Below are 25,721 nucleotides of genomic sequence, written 5' to 3' on the forward strand. Positions count from 1 at the left end.
GATTTCTGGAGCACAAGTGCCTCTTTTCCTCCTGCTGGGAGACAATGCCACAAAAACCAGCTGTTACCTATTTCTGATTGACATGCAGAGTATTTATTTCACAGTCCCTTGCTGTTTCCTCTGTTTCACCCTCAGCTGTCCTCACTCACCTGCCAAAACCTCTAACTTCAGACCCTGACTGCTTCTCAGAGCAATTCACTTGTTGTCAATGCACCTCCCCAGCCTCCTGAGAAACTATGAATGGCATTATTTCTACAATTTTCTTTTTCCTATTTTGACTGAAGCCCAGACTCAGAGGTTGTATGATCCCACCCTGAGCTGCTGCACTGTCACTGAGCCCTCGACTGCAAGCAGCTGGAGTTTGGCACTGGGTGAAATAATTCCTTGTGGTACCAGTTCAGCAAAATATACTTACAGCCCACAGACATCAATGGGCCTGCTAATAGGCTTTAAGCTAATGAGATGAATAACTGCTTGCAGATCCAATGCATTAGTCAGAAAACAATTTTACAATCCCTTAATCTCAAAAATTAAGATAACGTATTACTTTATGGTTTTGTGATACGGTAATACTTTTATTTTCTATTTATATCATTTCTATTGCTGCTCTTCATGTGGAAAACGTGGATGGTATTATTTTGGATTTGCTTTGTTAGAAATACTCTAACTCTTTGATAATATGATTTTTCCCTAGGCATTGCAGCATCTGCTCCAAGTTCAGCAGTAAATGCTGTTAACACTGGCAGTAGCTCTCCATCTATAAAGAACTCAGGTCTCTTGTCCATAACTCACCAATCTACAGATGCTGGGTGCTGTAAGTAACCTTGGATTTTAATGGATATTGTCTTTATTTGTGATGGGAACAAACCTCAGTGGATTTGTGTGTATATGGGTGATCCAGCCCTTTCAGGCATGTGTTATCACAATCGTTTTAACAACACCCTGTTCTTCTTGTGGGAGGAAATAACTTTAAGTGTTTCTTTGAGAGTTCAGAGAGACAGGCTGGATATTTGATCTTCATCCACAACTTCTGCTCCAAGCTGAAGCCAGAGGAATTAAACTGAGGCCTCTCTAGTGCAGCAGGGTGTGGCTTTGGGGGTGTTTGGCAGCCACCTGGCTCAGAGTCCTGGAAACAACTGTATTGTATTGAAGTAGTTTATGAAAACAACCTTTTTTTCCTAGTCTAACCATTAGCATGAAAGAATCGAAGCTGTGGCAGCAGCACTCCATGGTCTCTGGGTTAGCATGGTGTCATGCTCATCTCACCTGACCCCAGCTCTCTCCAGCAGAGGTGTCTAGTCTGGACTCTCTCTCTCAAGCCAGACAGACTGGCTCTGCTGCAGGGCAACTCATCCTAGCCAATTCAGACACCTCCTCCTACCAGGAGAGGAATCATCTCTGAAGGGCTCTGTCTTTTCCCATTGATGTGATGATGATTGCACTGGATTAGAGTGGAATAACAGGTGAAATGCTGCACACCACTCAGCCCCCAGCCTCTGTTAGCTGGGGTTTGTGGGGGTTTTCCAGGATAAATCCAGGCAAGCTTTGCCTAAACAAGTGCATTTTGATGATTAAAGTGACAGGAGGCAAAGCAGGTGTCAACATGTGTAGAGTACACAGAGTCACTGCTCCAAACTTATTCCTGTTGCTTGCACCTGTAGCTGCTTATTTGTGTCACTGGAAATTTGGAGGAGATTAGGTTGTCCAGAAGAACTGTGGCTGCCTCATCCCTGGAAGTGTTTAAGGTCAGGCTGGATGAGGGTCTGAGCAGCCTGGTCTAGTGGAAGGTATCCCTGCCCATGGCAGAGGGTGGAACTGGATGATCTTTAAGTTCCTTTCCAATCCAAACCATTCCAGGATTCTATGATTCAATGGAAATGCATTTACTAGAAGGAAATAAAAAAATTAAGCACTGAGTCAGTCATGAGGACACCTGGTAAGAGGGGAAGATTCTGTCCTGACATAAAGAAGACCTTACTTTACTGATTGTCAAAATGCTTATTTATAGTGGATTTAGAATAGCCCAATGCTTTAAAAGTGAAATGTTGCTTTTTCTGTGCTGACTCTTCCTGGGACTGCAACAGATCCCTCTGCAGTTACAAACCATCGAATCCTCAGTGTTACCAGCAACAGCTTTGAAATGTCCTGGCTTGTCACTTCCCCTCTGAACCACACTTTCCAAGTCCGGGTGTTCAAGGGCAATGAGATTGTGCAAAACCTGAAGACTGAGGAAATGGAAATGGATGTGTCTCACCTGGAAGCAGGTGTGATGTATTCAGTAGAGCTCAGCTATGAAACTTGTGGAAAAACCATTATCTCCCGTCAAAATGTTAAAACAGGTAAAGAGACACTTAAAAAAAAAAAATATATAATATAATCTCTCCCTCTCTCTCTCCTCCTTTTTACCCCCTTCATCCCCACTCACTTGAAGCTGAGCAATCATCCTTTGCTCCTCACTGAACATCATTTCCCACCTATTTCAGCACTTTTTATCTCATCCACTCCAGCATTTATCCAACCCAGAATATCAGGCAGCAGAACTTTGGCTTTAGTTGATAAAGCAGTGCTGGAACTGATTAGGCTATAAAAGGTATCAGGCTAAGCTATAATTAATTTTTTAAAATTTATTTCTTTGGTGTCCAGCACTGTTTTCTGCTGCCACCCATCTCCCAGCAAGCCTGATTTTTCCCTGGTTGATGGCTGTGGTCAATGGGAAATCCAGGCAACTGGTTTGTCAAGGGTTCAGCTGAGCTAACAAGAGTGCCCAGAGGAAGGGCAGATTCTGCTGAATAGAGGATTAAAGGGAATGACAAGGGCTGAGTAAGACAGCTGCAGACTACCAGCCCAGTTCTGTTCAATTAACTAGTGATGGTAGCTTCCTGAGGCCCTAGTGTGTTGATCAAAATAATTTTGCTTTCCTTGAGTCTTAAATTATTTCCTAAGCCTCCATGCAAATAAAGAAATAAATCTCTCCCCATTTTTTTTTTTAAGGGCAGGCAGTGAACCATTTATTACTGACCACAGTGAGAATGCTGCTGTTCATGTTTATCCCTGAGAGCCTTCCCTTTGATCAGATGAGGGATGACTCCACTTTGGGTCAGAAGGAAATTACTCCCTTTGTGGAGGGAAAGTAGGAGGTCTAGCAGTTATGAAAACAGAGGGCTGAACTTCAGAGTGGGAAGTTGGAGCCCTTGAGAAAAAGAAAAGTTTTCCAAGGATCAGTCCAAGGAGTAACAGCCTCAGAGTGTTTATACAGGACAGAGCAGTTAGGGATTCCTTGGCTCTTGGTTTTGGCTCCTGTGCTTTGTACAGAATCTTTGTCCAGAATCTGTCAGGGCTCACCACACAGACAAGGGCCATGCACTGCTTTTTGTTGTATTTTCAGTTCCAGGATGTATTTACTGTCCACGCTACCAAGATCAGGAAAATAAATAAAAACATTTTAACTGGTGGGCCAAAGATGAGCCCAGTGGCAATTCAACCCTGGGTGTATCTTCAGGGAGTTATGGCCCAGGTATTGTATACCTACAGATAAAGGTATGTGCACATCTAGTTCTCATGCAGTTGCAATTAGGCACCTAAATATCTCCTTAGACCTGGTATAAGTGCATCTTCTCAATGTATCAGAAGCCTGTAGCAGCCTATTTGCTTAATCATCTTGATTTAATACCAAACTCCCTCAATCTTGTCTTCCCTTCTCCTTCCATCATCTGAGATTTTGGTCCAGGTAAATCAGTTTTGACTGAATCCTTTCCTCTCCTGCTTTGTCAGAGTGTGTTTCTATGTTGTGTCCTACAGAGGCCAAGATATTTGATGTTACAATGAGGATTCTCAACTACAACTTCACTGATGATTTCCACAATTCCAGCAGCTCAGCATATGAGGAATTTTCAAAGCTGTTGCTTACAGAGGTAAAATGAAAATATCTCTGGTTATACATATATATTTACATTTAAAATTTATTTAATCTAACAGAAGATTTTATGCCTGGCTGAAATATCCCTCGAAAAATCATCACACTGTTTCCTGTGACCTTTCTTTATAATGAAAACAAAATTCAACTGACTAGACAGATCCAGCCCTTGGCCTTGTTAGCAATGGAGTCAGTGAGAATTTTCCCCTACAGAAGAGTGAAGGAATTATGAATGCAGGCATGCAACAGGGGCTCCTTTGCTTGGATCTTTAATTTGGCAATAAACTCACAGTAAATTAACTTGAGGCTTTTTAATGGATTATTGAAATGGCAATCCTGGCATTCATTTCAGCACACTCTTCTCAATAAATGTCTGACTGCTGTCAAAGCTCTTTCTTCTTTTAGGAAAAGTGGCTTGATTAGGCTTTTGTCTCCAGCCCCATTCATTTCCTGCACACATGTAGCCACTGCCCACAGTCAGGTGTAATCAGCCAGAGAAAAACCTTGAGTCATGAAGTCTGCTGCCAGCTCTCAGCTTCCCAAAAAAGGGGGAAATTTCAGATGAAGCAATCTCCTATGGTCTTGCTGCACAGAACAGGGCCCATACAGAGGAATTGGGATCTCCATCCAAAATGAGACTTTCCCAAAATAAAGGGTGACTTTTATAAACGTGTGAATTTAAATGCAGGAGAAAACCCCAAAACAATAACAGAGCTTTATGTTCAAGGGAAGCAGAGAAGAGGCATTTGCTCCTGAGAAATTGCAAGCTGAACCTCCTGCCGTGGTTTTATTTCCCACAGTTGCAAATTGCTCCCTTTTGTTGTGTAGGAGGATTTTGGTGAGTGAATCCTCTCTGAGGTTAATTCAGACCTGATTGGCTTCATTGGGTTGGGAAGGAGAAGGAGCATTGCCCATCTGTGTTTCTGCTGCCTCCTTGGGTGTTTGGGAGCACAACATCCCCTCTCACATCCTCTCTCCTCATTTCCTTGCCTCCCTACCCTGGTGCCATTTTGGACCAGTGAAACAGCTTGCTTGTAGGAATTTTTTTGAGCAAGCTCTGACTGAATGGGAACAAAGCTGTGCTGATTTATGGCTCTGCAATCCGTGCTCAAAGGCATGCCTTGAGGTGTGTGCAGGAACAAAAGGCTCAGGCAAGGAGCTGCATTCTGGAGATGTAAGGCAAAACTGGCAGCTCCTGCACAGCTCAGATATTGACAGCAGTGCACCAGTTTTAATGTTCAGAGTGATGCCATTTGTTCAGCTGAAGTGGCTGCTCACTGGTTTGGTAATTAACCATGATGTAATTGTGATACTGCCTTGAAGCTGGGCTGTCTCAAACACTTTTTTGGAAGTTATCCACCCTCATTTTTCTTTCTCTTGTATTGAGATTTTTTTGTTAATGGAATCGGCTGCAGGTTGAACAGGTGAGTTTGAAATGCTCCCTGGGAACTAAATCCATGCCCACACTTGCAAATGAAACAAAATGCATGTGTGACATACAGAGATAAAATCAAGGCTCTGCTGCATGCACTTACCATGCCAGTTCAGCTCTGCTACAGGCAAACAGGGCCTGGGAGAATTTGGCTCCCTTGAGCCAGAATGGAATTTGGTTTGTAAGACCAGTGGTCAGCTGGACATAGTTTTCAAGGGTATCAGAGAAACACCTAATCACAGAATGGTTTGGGTTGGAAGCGCCCTTGAAGATCATCTTGATCCAAACCCCAGCCATGGCAGGGACACCTTCCACTGTCCCAGGCTGCTCCAAGCCCCAATGTCCAACCTGGCCTTGGACACTTCCAGGGATCCAGGGGCAGCCACAGCTTCTCTGGGCACCCTGTGCCAGGGCCTTACCACCCTCATAATAAAGAAGTTTTTCCTAATATCTCGTCTAAACCTACCCTCTGTCAGTTTGAAGCCATTCCCCTTGTCCTGTCACTCTAGACCCTTGTGAATAGTCTTGCCCCATCTTTCTTGTCAGTTCCCTTCAGGCCCTGCAAGGCCACAATGAGGTCACCCCAAAGCTTCTCCTCTCCAGGCTGAACAATCCCAGCTCTGCCAGCCTTTCCTCCCAGCAGAGCTGCTCCATCCCTCTGCTCATCCTGCTGCCTCCTCTGCACTCTCTCCAGCAGCTCCAGCTCCATGCTGTGCTGAGCCCCAGGGCTGGAGCAGCTCTGCAGGTGAGCTCTCACCTGAGTGGGGCACAAGGGCAGAATCCCCCCATTCCTGCTGCCCAACTGCTCTGGATGCAGCCCAGCACACAGAAGAGTTTCTGGATCCCAGCACACATGGCTGGGGCATGTCCAGCCTCTCATCCACCAGCACCCCCAAGTCCTTCTTGGCAGGAGAGTTACATTGCTTTGTGCCTCAAAATTCTCTGAAAAGTAAGATTTCTGAAACACTTTGGAACTTTTCTTTTCACAGCATTTTCTATGTTGTGATTATGAAAACCTTAAAAAAATACTGTCATAGTTCAGTTTTAAGAGGAGGTTTTCCTGTTGGCTTCCAAATTGTTGATGCTTCTCTCCCTTTGCTCAGCTTGAAAATTCATTTCCACCCAACATTTCTGCCCTATACAAATCTGGGAAACTGAAAGTGCAGATTGAATCCCTGGCAGCAGGCAGCATCATTGTGAGGCTCAGAATCACCGTGCAGAATCCTGAGTTTCCAGTGGATGCCTCCACCTTTGCCCCAGTGCTTTCTTCCCTTCACAATGGCTCTGTGCTTGTGGTGGATCAGCAAAACACTGCAGTAAGAGGTAATTTCTGTTACTATTTTTGAAAAGAAGAAAGCAGGATTTGTGTTTTGGTCACATGCAGTATGACCAATATTCTTCACAAAATAGAGAAATGAAGGGTGTGGTTTGTTGAAAAGAAAACCATGGTGTGAGAATTTTTCCAGGGGTTTTATCCATAAGCCCAGAAGGGTCAGACAGAGGAGCACTGGCTGTCCCCAGGTATCTGCAAGCACTTCTTCCCTCCCCTGTGTTTAACCTGAGTGGAATCTTGGTTTCCCTATCCATTTTCCTCCCTCCTCTCTGTCCCCAGTTGGAAGTTTGCCATATCTTTCTCATGCTGAATGGCAGATAGGATTACTGTGGAATATTTGTAGCCTTTAGATACACATGCCCTCTAGACAGTTTTGTGCTTCAAGACTGGGGGGCTGTATTGGGGCCAGGGTTCAGAAAAGAAATCTAACATCTTCACTCTAGAAACTCAGCCAGAGAAATTCCCAAATGTCCTTACTGTGAATAGGACTGAAGAAACACACATGGAATTTATGTTAAACCAGGCCTTTGTTTGATCTTCAGTAATCTTCAGTAATCACCATTTTTATCTTCAAAGGACTGAGTTTTGTCCTTGGGTCTCCCAGCTGGCAGAGACAGCAGAGTTCAGAAAGTTGCCAAAGCCAACAGAATGGGTTATTCTTCTCTCTCACTGTACTGAGCCCTTAAAAGCTTATTTACAGTGAGCAGGAAAAACTCCCTTTGGAGTTGTAGAGCATATGGAGGTTAAGGAGAACAGGACAGAAAAAAATTAGAAGACATAAATTGCACTCAAAGCCTACAAATATCACAGTGGCAGCAGACACTGAATTGCCAGATGCTGATGTATGCCAAAATACTCTATAAATGATATTGATCCTGGGACTGAAAGGCTGAGGAGGAAGAAGGCAATAGCTCTGGGCTGTCACTTCAGCTGCAGAAAACCAGGTGGCTTCCAGTAGCACCACTCTCATCCAGAAGCACAGCCAACACCTACACTCCTCCTTAGGGGCTGAGAAAAGGGGTTTATTTCTCAGCTCTACTCAAAGAAGAGTTTCTTCAACATGAGTTTCCTAAGTAGAAAATAAGGAGTGAAACACATGAAGGAAGGATTTATATAATGGGGTGTTTTGCTTCCTGACCCCAGAATGCCCCAAGACATGACTTTTGGCAATAAGCCCACACAGATCCTGTCCCCTGGATCCTCCCTGGAGCCTGGCTGCCACCAGGCTTTGTGCTTGGTTTAGTGACAGTCAATTCAACTGTGAAAAGCAGGGATGAGGAGTCAGAAGGGACAGCACAGCTGAAAGGAGTGGAGCAGATCTCTTTGAAGATTCATAAATTGTGAAGTTTATTGCCATGATGAATAGAGACAATAAAATCTGCTTTGTGGGGCATGGTAAGAAAAGAGAAAGGGATGTGTGCTGAGTCAGGCCCAAGATCCTTCTAGCACAATGTCACGTCCTCAGTACCAGCCAGGAGCCAATTCCTGGAGAAGGCATTGCCTCCCACTAACAATCCCTCAGCCAACAACTGTTTTCAGGTCCAGCACCCCCTGAATCCAGAGTGATTCCTCTGGGTTTCTCCTCCATGAAATCTCCATAAAATCAGACAAATCTTTAGCATCTGCAACATCATTTGGCAAGGAATTTTACAGGTTTTTTACCATTTGCATGTACCCCTTACAGGCATAATAGGTAATCAGAGTGAACACAAAGGTGGCTTTTAATAATTTTTGGGCTAGGGCTGTTGGCTGAGGGGTGTTTGAAGGGAAGTGCCAAATGTGAAGGTGTCAAGAATGCAGAAAGGGAGCCCAGAGCACACCTCAGCTGAGCTGTGGTGGTTAGAGAGGATAGAAGTGATTGTGTGTGTGGATGTGATGCACCAGTCAGTACTGGTGTTTTGACCCAAATCATGATTGAATGTGGCTGTCAGAGGTGAAGGAGTTTGCTTAAAAAGCCGTGCTAAGTGAGGAGAAAGGAAACCTCAGTGACAATGGAGCCAGTGCATGTAAGTGATTTGGCAATTAGCATCTCTCAGATGGTGTTTGAAGCCATTAAGAGTCACAATTACTTCATATCACAGTAAGGAATAACCGGATTTTTCTCTGGCGTTCAGTCAGTCCTGCACACTTCTGCATTCCCTCTAAGTGGCTTAGGCTGGAATGTAATAGGCAGCTGCTGGCCATAGGCACATGAAATTGTCTGATGGAGAATCTTATGGGCACACCAATTACCTAATGAGAAAAGAGTAAAAAGAATTGAAATATTCGCTGTAAGGAAGGAAAAGCAAGCAGAAAGATGAGTGCATGTGTGTGGATGCACAGGGAATGGGGCATTCCTTTGTTCCAGAGAAATAACCACAGTCATTCATCTCTGCACATTTGCAGAGATTTTCTAGCCCCTGATCAGAATAATTTGTCCCAAGACACAGTTTTTAGCCTAGTTTGCTGCTCTCCCTCTCTCAGGGCCCTAAGGTGCTGAAGGTGAGTGCATGATGGAGTCTCACAGGCAGGGCTCACCTGGGATTCACTGGCATTATTCCTGGCCAAAGCACTAGCTCAGCCTTTGCAGATTTGCTGGAAGAGGGAATCAATAGCAATACAAGACTCCAGGTATAAATGCCTCAAAAGAGAAGAGACTCAGCAATAAAACAGGTCTATAACTGCGTGAAAGAAGCATCTCTAACTGATTCAGAGCAGCTGAAATCAGACATAAGGAACACCCTGAGAGCATCTTCATGCATTGATGAATCAGGATGTCTTTTCTGACACTACCAGAAAGAGGGTCACAGTTTTACAGCATTACTTTTGAGAAGAAAAATTGTATAAAAAGAGATTTAGCCCTTAGCTCTTCCCCTGTTAAGAACAGAAGAGTGCTTCCCTTGGGAGTTACTAGCATTTGCTTTTTATTTGAAGTAGAAGATTATTTGGATTAAGTCTCTATTTAATGTTCTATCTACTGGTAGCTAGTGGTAACAGATCTATTAATTACCTGATATATCTGGAGGTGCTGCACACAGAACTTGGTATAGTGAGTGCTTTTGATATAATTGTAGTACCAACCTACAGCATTTTTTCACTTCAAATGTGTTTACTTCTAAAAATAGTTATTTTAAAAGTCTTCACTCAGAGAAAATACATTTCAGAGTACAAGAACAAGAGAATAACAAAACAGTTAGTGTTCTGCATCACCCAGAGCTTAGCTGACAGGTAAATGATGAAAAAGGAAGATCACTGTAATAAATTAAAAAATTACTTAATGATTATTTCTAGCTTAATGCAGCCAGAAGGGAGACTCTCTGATCCCTGTTCTTGTTTTGGTCCCACAGACTGGGATGAATGTGCTTCCCAAGCTGAGAATGACTGCTCTGTGTTTGCAGAGTGCATCAATTTGATGGGCTCCTACACGTGCAGATGCAAGACAGCCATGGATACCAATCCATCCCGACCTGGAAGAAACTGTGAGGGTGAGAAAAAGGCTGGTGTGTAGCTTTTCTTTGCCATGAAACACTGGAATAAGTTGTGGGTTTTTACCTCTGCTTTTATGGCATCTGTTCATATAATTGCACCTTTGCAGTCTGTGGCTGAAGGAGTATGTATGATCTGTCTCTAAACCTTTTATATATATATATATATATGTATATATTCAGATGAAATCTCTCTGAGATTCTCCTTGATAAGCCTGATAAGTACAAGGAGTATTTTTTTTCCTCTTTTGCTGTGTCTGTGGCTGATTTCCTCCCACAGAGTTGATCCCTGGCCTTGCCAACCAGAACAGGAGACCCAGGAATCAAATCTGCTTCTTTGTGTAGGCACAAACCAGACTCAATCCCATAAAAATCCCACATTCTGTCCATGAACATCCAAGGCCTGTTTCTGGGAGGCTGTTGTGGGTTTTTGGGTGGTCTTGGCACCATTTTCAGGCCAGGTCTCCCCATCCAGTTTGAGGTCCCATTTCAAGGTGTGTTTACTGTGTTGCAGGTGAAACTGTGGACTCTCTCACTGAAACCATGGCTCCTGAAAAAAGAAACAGCACAGGCTTTGCTCTTGAAGAAGGAAAGCCTGCAGGACCTGCTTCCCCTGGCACCACTGAGACAGTGGTGGCTGCAGGCTCTGGGCTGAGCACTGCCACACTCCTCCCTGCTGCGCTGCTCCTGAGGGACAAAGCAGCATCCCACAGTCCCACCAGTGCTCCTCCAGACCCTTGGGAAGAAGATCTGGCACCACAGATGGGTTTCAGCAGGGGAAACAGTCCTACAGCCCCAGGGATCACACCCAGCAGGGCACTGGCTGTGGGCACAGAAGCCACAAGTCCATCACAGCAAACCTCTGTGGCCAAGGCTTCTCTCCCAAACATGCCTATGGGCACAGCCAGGCAAGAGCAAGTGGGTTCCATTTGGCTGTTCCCAAATCAAACAGCCTCTGCCACCACCAGCACTCTGACAGCTGCTGCTGTGCCCCAAGCCAGCCCTGGCACAGCTCTGCTGGCCACAGGGGAGGCTGACATTCCCACCCTCAGCACCACTGATGGAGAGATGGGGAGAGAGAACAGCTCCTGGTCTGAGGAACACTCTGGAGCCTTGGGGTCACCAGTTCTGCCAGGCAGCTCTGCAGCCCCCAGCCCTGACCTCAGTGAGTACACATCCTGTGGGATCTGCAAAGACTCGTACAGAGTTGGGAAAACGGCATCTAAAACTATTCTTTCAATGTCAAAATTGTTTTCTTGGTGTCTGCAGTTTTTTCTGTATCACTAATATTTTCTGCAGGAATTGGCACTTTCTCTTTTCTAAATCAGCCTGTGAAAATGATTCCTCTTCCTGGCAATTTAGCAGTTGCTTTTATTGATGTTACATTTCTTCATCTCAAAGAGGAGGAAGCACATAAAAGAGTGCACTGAGAGTGGCTCATGGCAAAGTTTGCTGCTCGTCCTTCTGCCACACATCTTGGTTTCTCCTGCAGCCTCTGGCACCAGGACACTGCAGCAGCAGCTGCCTGTAGAGTTAACTTAGGGAGCCAGGGAGGAAAAGGATCTGCCTTCCCATTCCTCCCAGCAGAGGATGATTAGTCAGAGTCCTCCACAAATCCCCTGAGAGGCAGGAGCTGCCTGGAAACCTGGGAGATGCTGTTTCAAGAGCTGTAATTGAGAGCAACGAGGCTGGCAAAGGTTTAATCTGTTTGGGTTTGGGCAGATGTGTTGCAGCTAATTAGGGGATTTTTCTGTTGATTGGGGCTGAATCATATTTCAAAGTTACAGTCAGATTTGGTTTTAAAATAACAGTTTTGTTTGGGATAGGAATGCTGCTGTCTCTGCCCATCACTAAATGTATTTTTTTTCTGTAGTGTGTTACTGTTCTGTTTGGCTAGTTCAGTTTTGCTTCTGCTTGTCTTTGTTCTGCTTCTCATGCCCTCCATATCTCTCTGATCCCAAGCCACACTTCCCTCTGCTCATTTCTCTCCCCTTCCCCTCTGGTCTCCTGTTCCTGGTGGTCTCCACTCATCCAGCCCCACTTTTGGTTCTCCCTCATTCTTTTCTCCCTGGAAAATGCCTTTTTTCAGCCATGTAAGGCCAGTTCTGCTGCTTCTCCAGCTTCTCTTGTACCCCCAGCCCTGCTCACCTGGTGTCCCCTCCTGCCACCCAGCCCTGCCTTGGGCAGCTGTGCCAATTCCCTGTTCTCCTCCTCCTAAAAAATGTGTTTGGTTTTTTAAAATGAAAACAAAGAGGTACTTACTTGGATTTTCTTTTTTTTTCCCCTTCTTCTTCTTTTTTAAAGTATAAAATTAGCAAATTTTAACTGACAAAAACCACCATAAATGTTGTTCTCTTCCAGCTGGAAAACAAACTGAAGAATTCTACACAAAAGAAAAGTTCAGTTCATAAAAAACTTGTTTTATATTCCTGATAAAACAAATATTTAGCTAAGTGCTTTTGTTGGGAAAGAAACTTGTGAAGGGATTATGCCTAAGGAATAAGAGCAAGAGCTATCAGAGTGGCTTCTCAGTAGCCTGGGGCAGCAAATTCAGAGGGCAAGAGCTCATGTTTGGTGAAGTTTCATATGTAGCTCCTCCTTGTGGCGTCATCTCTGACCTGGAGCCTCAGCCAGCTCTTCATAGTGTGGTCTTTTAAGTATCAGGGGTTTTTTTATTATTGTTTGAGAATTGTTCAGAACATTTTCCCTTCTCAGCTGAGTAAGCTGAGTGTGTTTTATCCCCCAAAATACCTGTGTTTACATGACAGGACAAGCCATGGCAAAAAGCAAGCCCAAATCCTTTGATCTGACTGGTGATTGTGAGGATTCCTTCAGGATCAGAATTATGCTGAGATAAATGAACCCTCCTCCATTGTCTTCCTTCAAACAGGCATTTCTCCCCTCCCCTGCAAAGCTTTACCTGATTACTATTTCTTTTTCTCAGTTTCTGCCCCAGTTTAAACGATTATTTTCCCAATGTGAAGGCAATTTGGTGGCAATGGGCACAGCATTGGGTGATTGCAGTCATCACTAAATGGATGCCAGAGGCTCAAAACCATGGCTTGGGAAGTCCTTTCTCTGATCTCTGATCACTTCAGTGTCTGTAGCAACAATGCCAAACCCAGAGCCATTGGGAAACACAGAGATATCAGGAAATAAATGAAAATGTTGGAGTCTGCCTTAATGTCATTCAGCAGATGTGGATTCAGGGGGAAATGTACACCCTGTTGGGGTTCATCTTATCCCACCACAGATGTCCAAAGTGTGGATGTCTGAGCTCAGGCAGCTGCCCAGCTTTCCCCCAAGGCTGCAGGGAGGACTTGGAGCAGCAGTGGTTTCCCTCTAGAGGGTCTGGTGGGACATCCAGCTGAGCCTGGGAGAGCAATTCCAGTGCCCAACTAGAGCAACATTTCAGACATCCCCGAGCAGAGCTGGCAGATGTAAGACCTCCAGGAGGTCAGTGCCCGTCTTGAGAGTCATCTGGGGCTCAGGCAGGGCAGACCAAGATGTTGAATGACTTGTCTTTAGATTTCTGGGGTTTTGGCTACATTTCAGAGAGTTGGTTGATGCATGTGACCAGCAATGTTGGACACTGTCACACACCTGTCCATGGACTATAGTCTGCAAAGCACATATATGAGTTGTCTTTTTTCTTACTTTGCAGCCTTCCAGAAGCTTAGTGGCACAGTTCGGATAACAAACGTGGAATACTCTGCAGGCTTTGGCAATACAAGCAGTGGGGAGTATCAAACCTTTGCTCAGCTCTTTGTTGATGAAGTAAGTGGTGAAGAAGGACATGACCTGTTATCTGCCTCAATAAAACCACGTGTATGGTCTTTTTCTCCTGTGTAACTCATGGGTGTCCCTTGACACACCTGTAAGGTCTGGGTTCCCCTGACTGGCTGAGGCTGCAGGATGAGTGTGCAGCTGTGTTTTAGAGGGAGATCAGGCTTTTGGGATTCCCTGGTGCTTCCATGTCCTGTGCTTCTCATACCTGGCTATACTGAATTATTGATTTTCTCCAGGGGTGTGGTGGAAAGTTAATGGAACTCACAAAGTGCTCTGGTGCCCTTGCCCTGAACAGCACTATACCAATTAACTGTATGGTTGTTATTAGCCTTTGTAGTAGTACCTCAAGGCTGACAGTTCTTGTAATCATCCTGGATTTTGTAGCCTCATATCTGGAAAGGGAGTGGTTTCTTGAAAAGTCACCTCTGCCCTCACTTCTAATTAGAGTTCAGGATATCAAAGCATGATGTGATATCTGCTGTGCCTTTAACCCTCTCTGGACTCTCAGGCATTGCCTTTGACATTATCCAATTTTGTGGTGAATTTATCAGAAGTTTATTCCTTTTGGTGCTCACTCAGACACACCCATGCCTGGAAAACTGCTGGTTATGTTTATTGCCTTCCTTATCTCCCCTTCACTGTCTGTGTTTTCAGAGGCTTTGATAACTGTGGTGATAAATCCATCAGTGGTAATTTTATGGATTTTCAAATCCTTCAGGGGCTTCCCCAGATCTACTTGGGACAGAATCACTGGAATACAGCTGCCACAGGGGCACAGGCCAGCCTGGGGTCACAGAAAACTGCAGGCAGGGAAGAGGGTGATCCATTTATCCTTCTTGGACATCAAATCTGTTTCCCACTGGCCATGACTGGTTTGCACCTCACTGGGTGTGTTAGCAGAGCACAGCTTTCCTGGAGCTGCTTTGGCCCCAAGCTGTCATATCAGAAAAGCTGTGACAAAACGAGAGTGACGTGGTTAGCAAAGTGAAAATGGAGCAATTCTCCAGTGACCTCACTCTCATTCAGCTCCACGCTCTGCCCGAGGCTATTTCAGAATAGCACAGTATTGAAATGGACTGAAATTAATGTCTTTTCTTCATTCAGTCAGATAGCTCAGTCCAGAAAATCCCAGGTACAAATGTATTTGGGAAAAAAAAAATTCTAAAATGATTGCATAAAGGAACAAAATGAAGTTTTGTGTCAGTTTTATGTGGGTCTCAAGTTTTCTGGAAGAAAATGATTGCTTGTGATTATAAGGAACTAATTCCTCTTCCCAGCATTCAGGGTTTGTGGATCAGCTGGAGAGATGTGTTAGTGTTGATTCCTTCCACCTCTGAGCCACTCTAAATGGGGTATAATTGAATAGCTGCTGTAAATAATATTACAAATGTTGCATTCCTAGATGCCAAAGAAAATTTAGGAGACCAGAAAGATCTGCATATTTTCTTTTCCGGTTATGAGCACCAGAAATGGATCTTTTAAAGTAAATGAAGAAAGTTTTATGAGCTTTAAAAGCACTCTCAGGTTCCAGTTAAATACAGTTTGCCAGAGATTTTCTTTAAAGCTCTTTGGAGTCACCATCTACAATTCAGGGGATTTATAAATCCTAATGTGTATAATGTTCTTTAGCCCCAGCACTTAAGTGCCATGTGGTTAAATTGGCAGCACTGCAAATGGAAATATCATCCTTTAAATAATGTGTAGATGAGAAGGAGGTAAAAACTTGATGTGACAACTTGCACTGTCATTGTCCAGGCCAGTTCCACCATCCCCCTTGCAATGCACCTAAAACCAACATAACTAAAGATAAGAGAGAATTTAAGTCTTGGGGTTTGTTCAGCTTGTGTTTTACAACAGCCAAGGACAATATCAGGGCAGGTAGGGCTTGTCCTCAAGAAAATGAATCAGGAAAGCAAAAGGTTTGAATTCAAAATACATTCACCGAGGTGCAATAAATTCCAAAGTGCAAAGCTTGTATTGAATTTGGGTGTTTTAAACTTAGCTGAGTGATGGAAGTTGAAAAATTAATTAATGTTAATGCTCTGTAAAGGTGACCCCCCTCATTTGGAAGGCACATAGCCTTTCTTTGTGTAGCTGAATGCACTTAAAATGATTGCAGATAAAGCTGTCTGAATGTGGAATGAGTGTTGGTACAGGGATTAAGGAAGTTTCACTATTCCAGTGCAATTTCACCCCTTTTGTTAATTTGATTTTATCCACATCCTCATCTGGAAGCTGCTGGTGCTGGTAGCTGGGCAGATGTGTGCTCTGGTGCCTCCTCCCTGAAGGTGCAGCCAAAGCACAGACAATGGGGAGGATTTTTTAATCTCTGAGTGAAAAAAACAGGTTTCATGCAGTATTCTGTTCAAACTAATGTACCTTTTACTCACTTATTTTCAGTTTCCAGACTGTCAGTGCATTACCTGCTCAGGTTTCCTTTGTGTGCTACAGAAATTGGAGATACAATGACAGACCTGAGGATAATTTGTCTTGTAAGAGTCCCCCATACTCAAGGGTGTTATATATTGAATATTTCCTTCCAAAAAGTTCATTTTTCAGACTCTTTTTTTCCCAGCCCTGCTTCATCAAGCATCATTTTGATAACCCAGGGTGTGGTACCTGTTGGGAAATGCTGAAGCCTTTGAGATAAAGGGTTTTGTAGTGTCACCTAGTGGCTAAATACAAATACTGTGAATGTGCCCTGACACTTTTCAAGCTCTGAGTCCTGCTTTGGGAGGAAAAGTAGGGATAAGGACAGAAACAAAACAAACAAAACCTGTAGCCAGGTGGGGATTTGGCTCTGGTCACAGGGGACAAGTGATGGGACAAGAGGAAATGGCCTCAAGCTGTGCCAGAGGAGGTTCAGGTTGGACATCAGGAGGAATTTCTTCACTGAAAGAGTTGTCAGGCATCAGAAGGGGTTGCTCAGGGAGGTTTGGAGTCCCCATCCCTGGAGGTGTCCATGGAAGGACTGGATGTGGCACTCAGAGCTCTGGGCTGGGTGACAAGGTAGACATTGAGCACAGGTTGGATTTGATCATCTCAGAGGTCTTTTCCAGCCTAAATGATTCTGTGAAAAAGAACTGATAAAATAAAATTTTCAGGATACATAGGGAAAGAGGATGAAATCAGGGTGGGCTAAGAGGATGTCACAGGTGTCTGTGTTTAATGTTGAGAAGTTCAGACAAAAGCTATGAAAGCTGAAAACTTAGGTCTGACCTCCAACTTTTCACCACCTGCTTGTGAAACAGCAGAGAGATTAGGAGCCCAAGAGGCCCTGTCCTGGTGACATGGGAGATTTTGGGTCTGAAAAGGACAAACTATGGTCTGCCTAGGCTTTAAGTTAGCTGTTTTCATCACCCCAGCTCTGCCTGGCTGCTCCATGGAGCACTCCAAGGTTTGCAGACACATGGGAGACGTTTCCAGGGACACCCAGGGGATCTGCTCTGTGCCACGTTACCTTGGCACCCAGCTCGAGAAACACATCAGCTCTGGTGACTCAGGAAAGGGCTGCAGGGCTGGATGACAGAGCATGGGGAAGCCAGGGCTGGGTAGTGCACAGCAGCCAGGGCACAAGGGTGTGCAAAAGCTGTGAAAATCCAGCACTACATGCACCAGCTCTGGGCGTGGGTGCAAGATAAACAAGGCTGCTTCCCCTGATGTTTCCCAGCGCTTGCCTCTTCCCTGGGCTCTTCCTGGTGGGAATCACTGCTGGCATCCCTGAGCAGCACACTCTGAAATAAACTGTGCCTTCACCTCGTGGCTGAAATCCAGCCCTGCTGCTCCAGGTATTTGCTGCAGAAATCATGCAGAGGAAGAAGCAGTTGGAGGTGTAGTCCCCACTTGTCCCCTTAGTACCTGGTCTGGGCATTTAAAAAGAGGTGTTTTTTGCTTGGCTCTGGTGAGAAATCAGCTGTAAAGCAAGGCTGGAAGATCCTCTGCTCTAAGCTGTAACACTCCTGGGCTGAGGCAGCCCTCTGAGGTGATGTGGAGTGTCAGGAACATCTTCACTTCCACCAGGAATTCCTTGTCTTGGATTGCTCCTCTCCCCAGAGGCATTTTGAGAGGCAGAGCATGGGAGCTTCCCTGCAGTCTCCTCCCTCTCTTTCTGCTACCAGAGGCAAGATCCCATGCCAAATGACAGATGAGATACCTTAATCACTTGGCTTGTTTAATATTCATGGGTAAAGATGCACCACATCCTTCAGCTGCTGTGGAATGAAAATGTTATAAAGCAAAAGGTCAATTCTCTGCTGCTTCCCTCCAGAGCAGAAAGTGCAACACTCATTTCTGGGCAGTGTAAATAGCCTGAAATGTAATTGCTCCATCTGCCCATCTCCACATACATTTTGTTTTTATTCCAGGTACGTAAATCTCTGCCCCTGGAGATGCTTCAGCAGATGGATGCTGGTCTGGTCAAAGTGCTGATAAGGGGTGTTACCAACGGGAGCACAGTGGTGAGTTTCAATCTGCTGGTTGCACAAGGTGTGGATGTGCACCATGTCATCAGCACTTTTCATGAGGCCTTGGAACACAATTCCTACTTCACCAGCAACAGCAGCAGCCTCTCCAAATTTGGTAAGGAGAGCTTGTGGTAAAGGTTAATGTTAATCTGTGTCTTTAGAGGTGAAAGTGTCTGTAAAATGGATGAAAAGTCTTTCTCTCTCCTTATATTGCTCCTGCTTATCCATCCAGTAAGTTTTTCAGAGAATAGCCATAAATGGCATAGGAAGTGAGGTACTGCTGATCTAAAAGGACAAAACCAACTGGTCTTTTTGTCTATATCTAGTCAGTTTTACAGAGAAAAGGAGAAGGAGATGTTGGAAAGAGAGGTCATGAATTGAGGGGTTTATAAGCTACCAGTGGAAAAGGGTCCCTGAACAGAACCATCACTAGCACTCTTTAAAATAATTTTAAAACACATTACCCTCTGTTTTGCACTGCTAACTTTTCCATGAGATAGAAATCCCAAGAAGCACATGAACATGTGAATTCTTCTGCACTGGGAGTAGTAGTTTTCCTCACACACCTGTCTGTCTGGAGCTCAGGTGAAAACCCACGCTTTGCCAAGTCCAGTATGATGGCTGATTGTACAACTTCTTTTCCTTTATATGTAATTAAGTAAGTAACAAGAAATAGTAGTCTCCTAAGAGCTGCTGAATTCAGTTTCTCATCACCTATGAAAAAAAAATCAAATACACTATCCCTGACACAATCCGTTTGTCCAAAGAATGTTGTTATGAGCTTGTTGTTATAATGTCCATTAGAATCTCATGCAAAATTTCTTCAGAAATGTTCCTATACTCTGCTCTATCCATTTTTTTTGCACCTTACACTCACAGCTGTAGATCTGGAAAGTTACATATCCTGGTAATTAGTAGAATCACAACTGCCTTGTGGTAGTGCTTTGTAGAGCACCTACCTCCCTCAAACCTGGTTTAAAACAAATAATTTCTTGCAGGGACAGGTCCCCATAGAGCAGCTGGTTGGTGCTGCTTTCTGAGCCCTATCTGTGGTTATATGGCCTTATTTGCTCTGGTTTTAGACTTTGGGAAGAGAAAGAGAAATAAAAGCATGTTTTTCCTCTCAAAAGTGAAAATTTTATGTATGTAAAAATTAAGAAAGCAATGAGACTTCAACTTGGACCAGTCACCTGCTTCACTCATGCTGGGCATTTACTCAGCATCTCCTCAGGACTGTGAAATGGGGGAAAAACTGAGGCCCCCAGGGTTGGAACCATCCCCTTGGGCTGTTGAGCACTTTAGCAGTGAGAATGTACTATATTCATATTTAATGCTGTGTTTGTCAGGTTGTTTTAACAGTTCTGTTTCTCATATTTCCCACAAAAATGAGATAGGATTGTCGAGACTGTGAGTTATTCTCACTAGCAGGAGCAGAGGGGACAGAGGAGATAACAGAGGAGATAACAGAGGAGATAACAGAGTGCTTGGTAGGCAGCTTGACCTCTGTATGGCAGCAGGGAGGAAATGCTGGTGTTACAAACTACCTTTTTGTGTGAGCTGATTCATCTGGCTGCTCTCTTTCCTCAGGCCATTTGTTAGCTGATGCATGATAGGTCTTTAAGCTCCTAAATTCTCTTAGGCTTCTTCAGCCTTTTTATTTGGTTTTGTAACCACAGTAATAATGAACATTTTTTACTGAAGTCACAGTGATCTGTCAATTGATACTAACCTTTGTTCAGTTTCGTTTAAGGAAGATATTAATGTGATAATCAGCTTTTGGGAAATCCAGCTCTGAAAGAGCTCAAGGTGTTTTTTTTTTTTTTCTTCCTCTATTGCACAAATCAGTGACTTTTTCATTCAGGGCATTTCTGGAAGCTGGGCAGCTCCAGAAGGATTTATATCTGGGTACAGATTTTTAATATTGCTTGGGAAGGAGATGGTATTTGTATGTCCAATACACTAAAATTATTTAAGAGAAGTTCTGTGTGATGAGATACATCCTTTGTGCTTCACTGCAAATGGAGTTTTTTATCTTGATTCTCTCAGTAGTAACTGGTCAAAAGTGAAGCTGGGTTTTTTTATCAAACTCTGCTCCTCTTTTCACCCCAGCCAGAGCTGTGCAGTCTCCTACAGTACCACACAAAAATATAAAAGCCCTTGTTGAGCAGCTGATCTTCCAAAAGCACTGGTCTTCCAAAAGCTCTGTGTACATGTGTTACACACTGATTATTGCAGCTGCCAGGAAATAAAGCACTTCAGCTTTACTGATGGACACTTCATGTGTCTCTTGGGCTCCTTTTAAAAAAAAGCCCCAGCTTTGGCAGTAAGTAGAGCAGCTAAAAGAACAAAAGAAGATAGTTTCCTTCCAGTAACTGTGGGTTTCCTCCTAAGAGTTTACTTTTGCCTTATGAGACAAATCTGAACTTGTAAATTACAACACTACTTCTATTTTTGGCACTCTTCAGCATTTCCCTTCAGCCAGGAGGCAGCAGTGATGGATAAGACACCTGTGCACAGCACAGTTCCACCTGTGACATCTTTGCAAACTTCAACTCATGTTTCTTCCCCTGCTTCACTGGACTCCTCTCCTGCTGAGCACAAAGCTCTGGAGGACACCACATTCTCCAGCTGGGTACTCCATTCTCTCACCATGGATCCCATGGCAACTCCTGATGTTCCTCCTCAAGCATCTCCAGCCCCCCTTGCCAAACCAGCCCAGGAGGTTTCCATTAAAGATGCAGTGAGTGTGGTCTGTGAAATCGAGAGGATCGTCCTTGCCATCCAGAAGAGTTTCTTGCAGCAGGAGTCTATCCCAGAGAGTTCCCTGTTCCTGGGGGAGCCTGGCTGCAATGTGAGCACCACCAACAGCACCCACGTTGTGCTGCAGGCGGGCTGGAGAGACTGTGGCACCCAAGTTGAGACCGTAAGTCCTCTGAGACAGGGAGTGCCAACAAGCTCTGCTGCACTTTTTTTCTCTGGCAGGTGTGAATGGAGGGGCAGTGGCAGACCCTTAGGTAGTTATACAGTCTATTATTTGCTGAAATTCTTTTGGGGAAAAAAAATCCCCTTCCAGGGATGGAAAGTTATCACTCAGTATGCGATGAGGGACAAGCATGAAAGAGAAAGGGAATCTTCACGATCAGGCAGCAAAATTCAAGGGCCTCTCCAAACTGAGAGTCACTTCCCATGCCTCTTCTGGGTTCCCTTTGCAGCTGCCTTTGCTTAAAAGCAATTTCATGATCTGATTTTGACAAATACTTCAATTGCTACCAATAACTGAGGACAAAGAGTGATAGCTCTCTTTGGATCCCAAACCAGCAGCTATGCTCAGACCATGCCAAAGTACAGAAACTCCATTCTGGAGCAGTGGTCGTTGCTAAGGAATGATCATTTCCCCATCCCTGGAAGTGTCCAAGGCCAGGCTGGATGGGTGTCTGAGCAGCCTGGGATAGTGAAAGATGTCCTTACCCGTGGCAGGGGCTTCGGAATGAGATGATTTTTAGATTCCTTCCAACCCAAAACTTTATGTGATTCTGTGATTCTGTGATTCTATGATATGATGAGAAGGAAAAGGAGGAAGACTGGTGGATTTTCACTGTCTCCCTGTACAGCAACAAAGATACTAGAAGTTTAATCTGTTTGATTTTTGCTGTCAGGAGAATGGGGAATACCCAAGCACCTGAAGCTGGAAAGTTCTGCTACATCCCCCGAAACACTGATGTTCACAAGCTGTGCTTTTCTTCTTTCTGTGTTGCAGAACATGACTAACACTGTAGTGAAAACCATCCTTCGGAGTGATGTTTCTGCTCAGGGAATAATCCATCACTTGAACCTTGCCAGTCCCATTCACTGTGTGTTTCAAAATGATGTCTTGGCTTCCTCTGGCTACACTGCAGAAGGGTGAGCAACAGCTCTCTCTGCTTTGAAATGCTGCTGTGTGGCTGAGTGCTGCTGCACTGGAAGAGCTCCCAGGGACTGTAGCTGTACCCAGTGCTTGGAGCAGTTTGCCATCCTGGGATTCCTGTGCTCAGGAAATCCCTGCTAGGTGCTTCTCTCCTACTCCAACTAATGTGCCAGTAGATCCAACAAGCTTGGCCTTCACCTGGCTAAACCACAGTTAAAAATAAAGCTTTTGGGGCCACTGGTTCAGGAGTCAGAATTCCTGACTCCTCTTTGCCTTCCTGGGCAATCCAACGTAGCAATAAGAGCATTTTCCTGCTTTTGGAACGTATCAGTCATGTGTCTTTCCACTTGATGTGGGTCTGCAGGCTGCTATGTGGGTTCTGAGAATGGCAGTTTTTAATCCCCCTCAAATCCTGGTTTGGTCAACTTGTAAAACCAGAAAATACATCATGCAAATACTTGTTTTGCTGTGGAAGGCCCCAGCTTCAAGTAAGAGGGAATCAGATCCAGCAAATCAAGGCCATGCTCACAGAAAATGTGACAACACAAGCTTTACTCTCACAGGGAGTGTCCTCCCTTCATACATCCCTCCTCCCTCTTGCCTGTCATCATGCTTGAGCTATTGGCACCAAATCTAGTTTCTGTTTCCTAGCCCTGTCCAGACATTGTATTTTCCTTTCTATTCCCCAGCAAAGTCTTTGTCTGGCTGCTTCTTTCTGAGCTCTATAATTTTCTCATGACTTTCCCTTTCTGTTCAGATTTCTCATTTTTTTGGCTCTTCCCTTCTGCACTAAGGTTTTACTGTCCTTCTTTTGAACTTTCAGAGAACTCATAGAATTGTTCCCCTTCTGCTCCATTCAACTATTTCTCTCTGCCCTATTTGAATTGCTGAGACATCCCACCCTTTGGATTTTCCCACTTGTTTTTCCATGCTCCCTACCTTCCCAGCTGAAAATTTGATGCATTTTCACCTTTTGAACAGTGTCCTGAAATACTGGACAGATAACCCTTTGCTATTTAAATGTGTGGAGAAACAGGCACTGATCTATGACTTACAGAAACTTACAGTCAAATTTGTGGTCTTTAAAGGAGGCTCATTGATTTTTCAGACTTTACACCATCTTTGAGGATTTGCACGGATCTGGACACTTCAGAACAGAAATGCAGCTGTTTATTGGAAACTCCCCAATCCCCCAAAATTTCAGCGTCTCTGCCAGTGAGGATGTGCTGATCGCAGTGGGGATGCAGAGGGCAGACAGCAAGCTCAAGGTGGTTCTCACTGACTGCTGGGCCACTCCAACCAACAACTCAGTGGATCCCTTGTCCTTTGTTTTTATCAGCAACAGGTACAGCAATGCCATCTGCAAATACCATGTGCCTTGGGTCTTACAGTGCTACTGACTAATGATGTGTTATATTTTAAATGCCTTTTACATGTGTTCTCATCATTCATATGCACTGACCCTTTCCATTTGGCCTGGTTACACCTTCTTGGAATCAGAAAGGTAGGTATGAAAAGGGATTTCAAAGGGCCATGTGGTAGTTGTTGGAGTTTGGCTGTCTTCCCTACAGTTTTGTCAGGGAATTGTGCTTTTGACCTGAAGAAATCACTTGAAGGTGATTTTGGCAGTCAGTAGTGAAAGAGCATTTGAAAAGTGGGTGCTTTGTCTCTTTCTCTGTGGTTCAGAGATTCCTCTGTGATTTCAGCTTTACCAAGAGCTTATGTGCCTCTTCTCAACAAAGAAATAGGTTATTTGATTCCTCACACAGGATACTAAAGCAACCTCTGGTGAAAGAGGAGATTTGTTCCTCTCTGGATCCCTGATCTCACCCTGATGCCATATTCCTTGGGCTCACCTGCCACCTTAAAACACAGGATAATCCTTTTGTTCAGGAAAAAAACCTATTTCTTCTAATGTGATGTTCTTTCAATTTGTCTTTGCTGAAGCCAAGTTTAATTCCTTCATTGTTACTCTTTTCCTTCTCCAACTCTCCATCCAGTTCTCACTCCTCCTGTCCTACTCAGTTACTGTGAGAATAAAGCACCAAACAGTCCCTTATCACCACTGTACTGCCAGAGCTGCTTCATGAAGGGTCTGGCTGTGACTCCTTAAAAAAGGAAAGCCTTAGAACCCAAGTTCTGTGCTACAATCACAACCTGACTTCTCTAGCCTCAGCTGCTCTGTGTGGTTTTTTTCTCTCTTTTCAGCTGTCCCATCCCAAATACATTCACCACGCTGCTGGAAAATGGGAATTCAAGCAAAGCACAGTTTAAGATGAAAATCTTTTCCTTTGTCAACAATTCTGTGGTTTACTTACACTGCAGAATTCGTATTTGCATGGAGACACCAGGAAGCACCTGCAGGACTGTAAGTGTTTTCCTCTGATACACTATTTCCCCTCACCACCGAAAATACATTTTTCTCAGTGCCATATGGAGTCCTGCAATGGAATGGAGGGAGTAGTATTTCCAAACAGGGTTTGAAATGTCTCTTGAGGTTTCCTTTGTTCTCTGCTGAGAGCAGAGAGGAGTGGGGAAGGAATAGAACCACAGAGTTGGGGAACTTGAGAACACCATGCATAGGGATGGCTAAAAAGCAGTTAACACCATGCATAGGGATGGCTAAAAAGCAATTAAATTAGGCTGTTTAGAAAAGTAGCAGCTCAGATGGACGTGTCACAAAAAAGAAGCACCTGGAGTGGCAGTGTCAGCAGAATGTCTGAGTAAATTTATCCATTTTCCTTTACAGATTTGCTTCTTCAACTGAGAGTTTAGGTGCCAGGAAAGGAAGCTCAATGGCATTAAGTTTCCAGGGCTGTGACTCTATTATAGAGTTTATTATGGCTTTTTAAAGCAATAAACCAAGCCATGCTCTGATAAGAACTGCAGTTTTTAATTGACTGTGCTACAAAGCATTGCTTTGTTTCTTTTCACTTCTCAGTAAATGATACACAGCTTTATCTAAAAATGCGTTGCTACCATAGAAGTAAGAAAAAATATGTTTTACTGTTTTTTTTTTTCTTACTAGCAGACAGTTGGGAATTCTCCTCTTCCTCTGCCAACCTTCCTGGCTCTTTTTCTATCAAGGATGTTTTCATTAGCAATTTGGTGCTCCCCCATCGTTTAACACTTTCCTCTAGCTCTAAATAACACAGTTTAAACCGATTAGAAAGCAAATGATCTCTTCCTAAAAGATTAAAAACAGGCTACCAGAAGATACTTGTTTCCTTTCTCAAAGGTTAAGAGAAAGGTTAAGAGGTTCTCTTTTCCTCCAGGTTAAAAAAAAAAAAAAAAGAAAAGAAAAAGTAGGGACAGGAAATGTGACTGACAATGGTAAGGTGGCTCTGGTTTTTGCAGTTGAGTATGAATATGTATATATTCATGCATAGATCAAGGAAGAGCAAGAAAAAGGGAAATTTGTAA

General features: G+C 44.0%; 1 protein-coding gene across 2 annotated transcripts in view; it reads left to right on the top strand.

Annotated features, from left to right (window-relative positions):
• The window catches only part of UMODL1 (uromodulin like 1), a 38,079-nt gene that overhangs the window by 4,875 nt on the left and 7,483 nt on the right, over window positions 1-25,721 (top strand). Inside the window, exons 1-13 of one of the 2 annotated variants that reach the window (XM_085042082.1) lie at window positions 136-297; window positions 695-814; window positions 2,085-2,339; window positions 3,799-3,911; window positions 6,449-6,668; window positions 10,005-10,157; window positions 10,657-11,307; window positions 13,807-13,919; window positions 18,296-18,509; window positions 20,860-21,317; window positions 22,152-22,294; window positions 23,407-23,643; window positions 24,507-24,666. In XM_085042082.1, the coding sequence (XP_084898208.1) occupies window positions 2,141-2,339; window positions 3,799-3,911; window positions 6,449-6,668; window positions 10,005-10,157; window positions 10,657-11,307; window positions 13,807-13,919; window positions 18,296-18,509; window positions 20,860-21,317; window positions 22,152-22,294; window positions 23,407-23,643; window positions 24,507-24,666 (2,661 nt within the window). In that variant the 5' untranslated portion in view covers window positions 136-297; window positions 695-814; window positions 2,085-2,140. Of the gene's footprint in view, window positions 1-135; window positions 298-694; window positions 815-2,084; window positions 2,340-3,798; window positions 3,912-6,448; window positions 6,669-10,004; window positions 10,158-10,656; window positions 11,308-13,806; window positions 13,920-18,295; window positions 18,510-20,859; window positions 21,318-22,151; window positions 22,295-23,406; window positions 23,644-24,506; window positions 24,667-25,721 lie in introns of those variants that run through there. The other variant, XM_085041994.1, reaches the window with a different exon arrangement.

The sequence above is a fragment of the Lichenostomus cassidix genome, chromosome 1 (genome assembly GCF_008360975.1).
Source record: "Lichenostomus cassidix isolate B80296 chromosome 1, HeHo_3.0, whole genome shotgun sequence".
NCBI lineage: Eukaryota > Metazoa > Chordata > Aves > Passeriformes > Meliphagidae > Lichenostomus > Lichenostomus cassidix.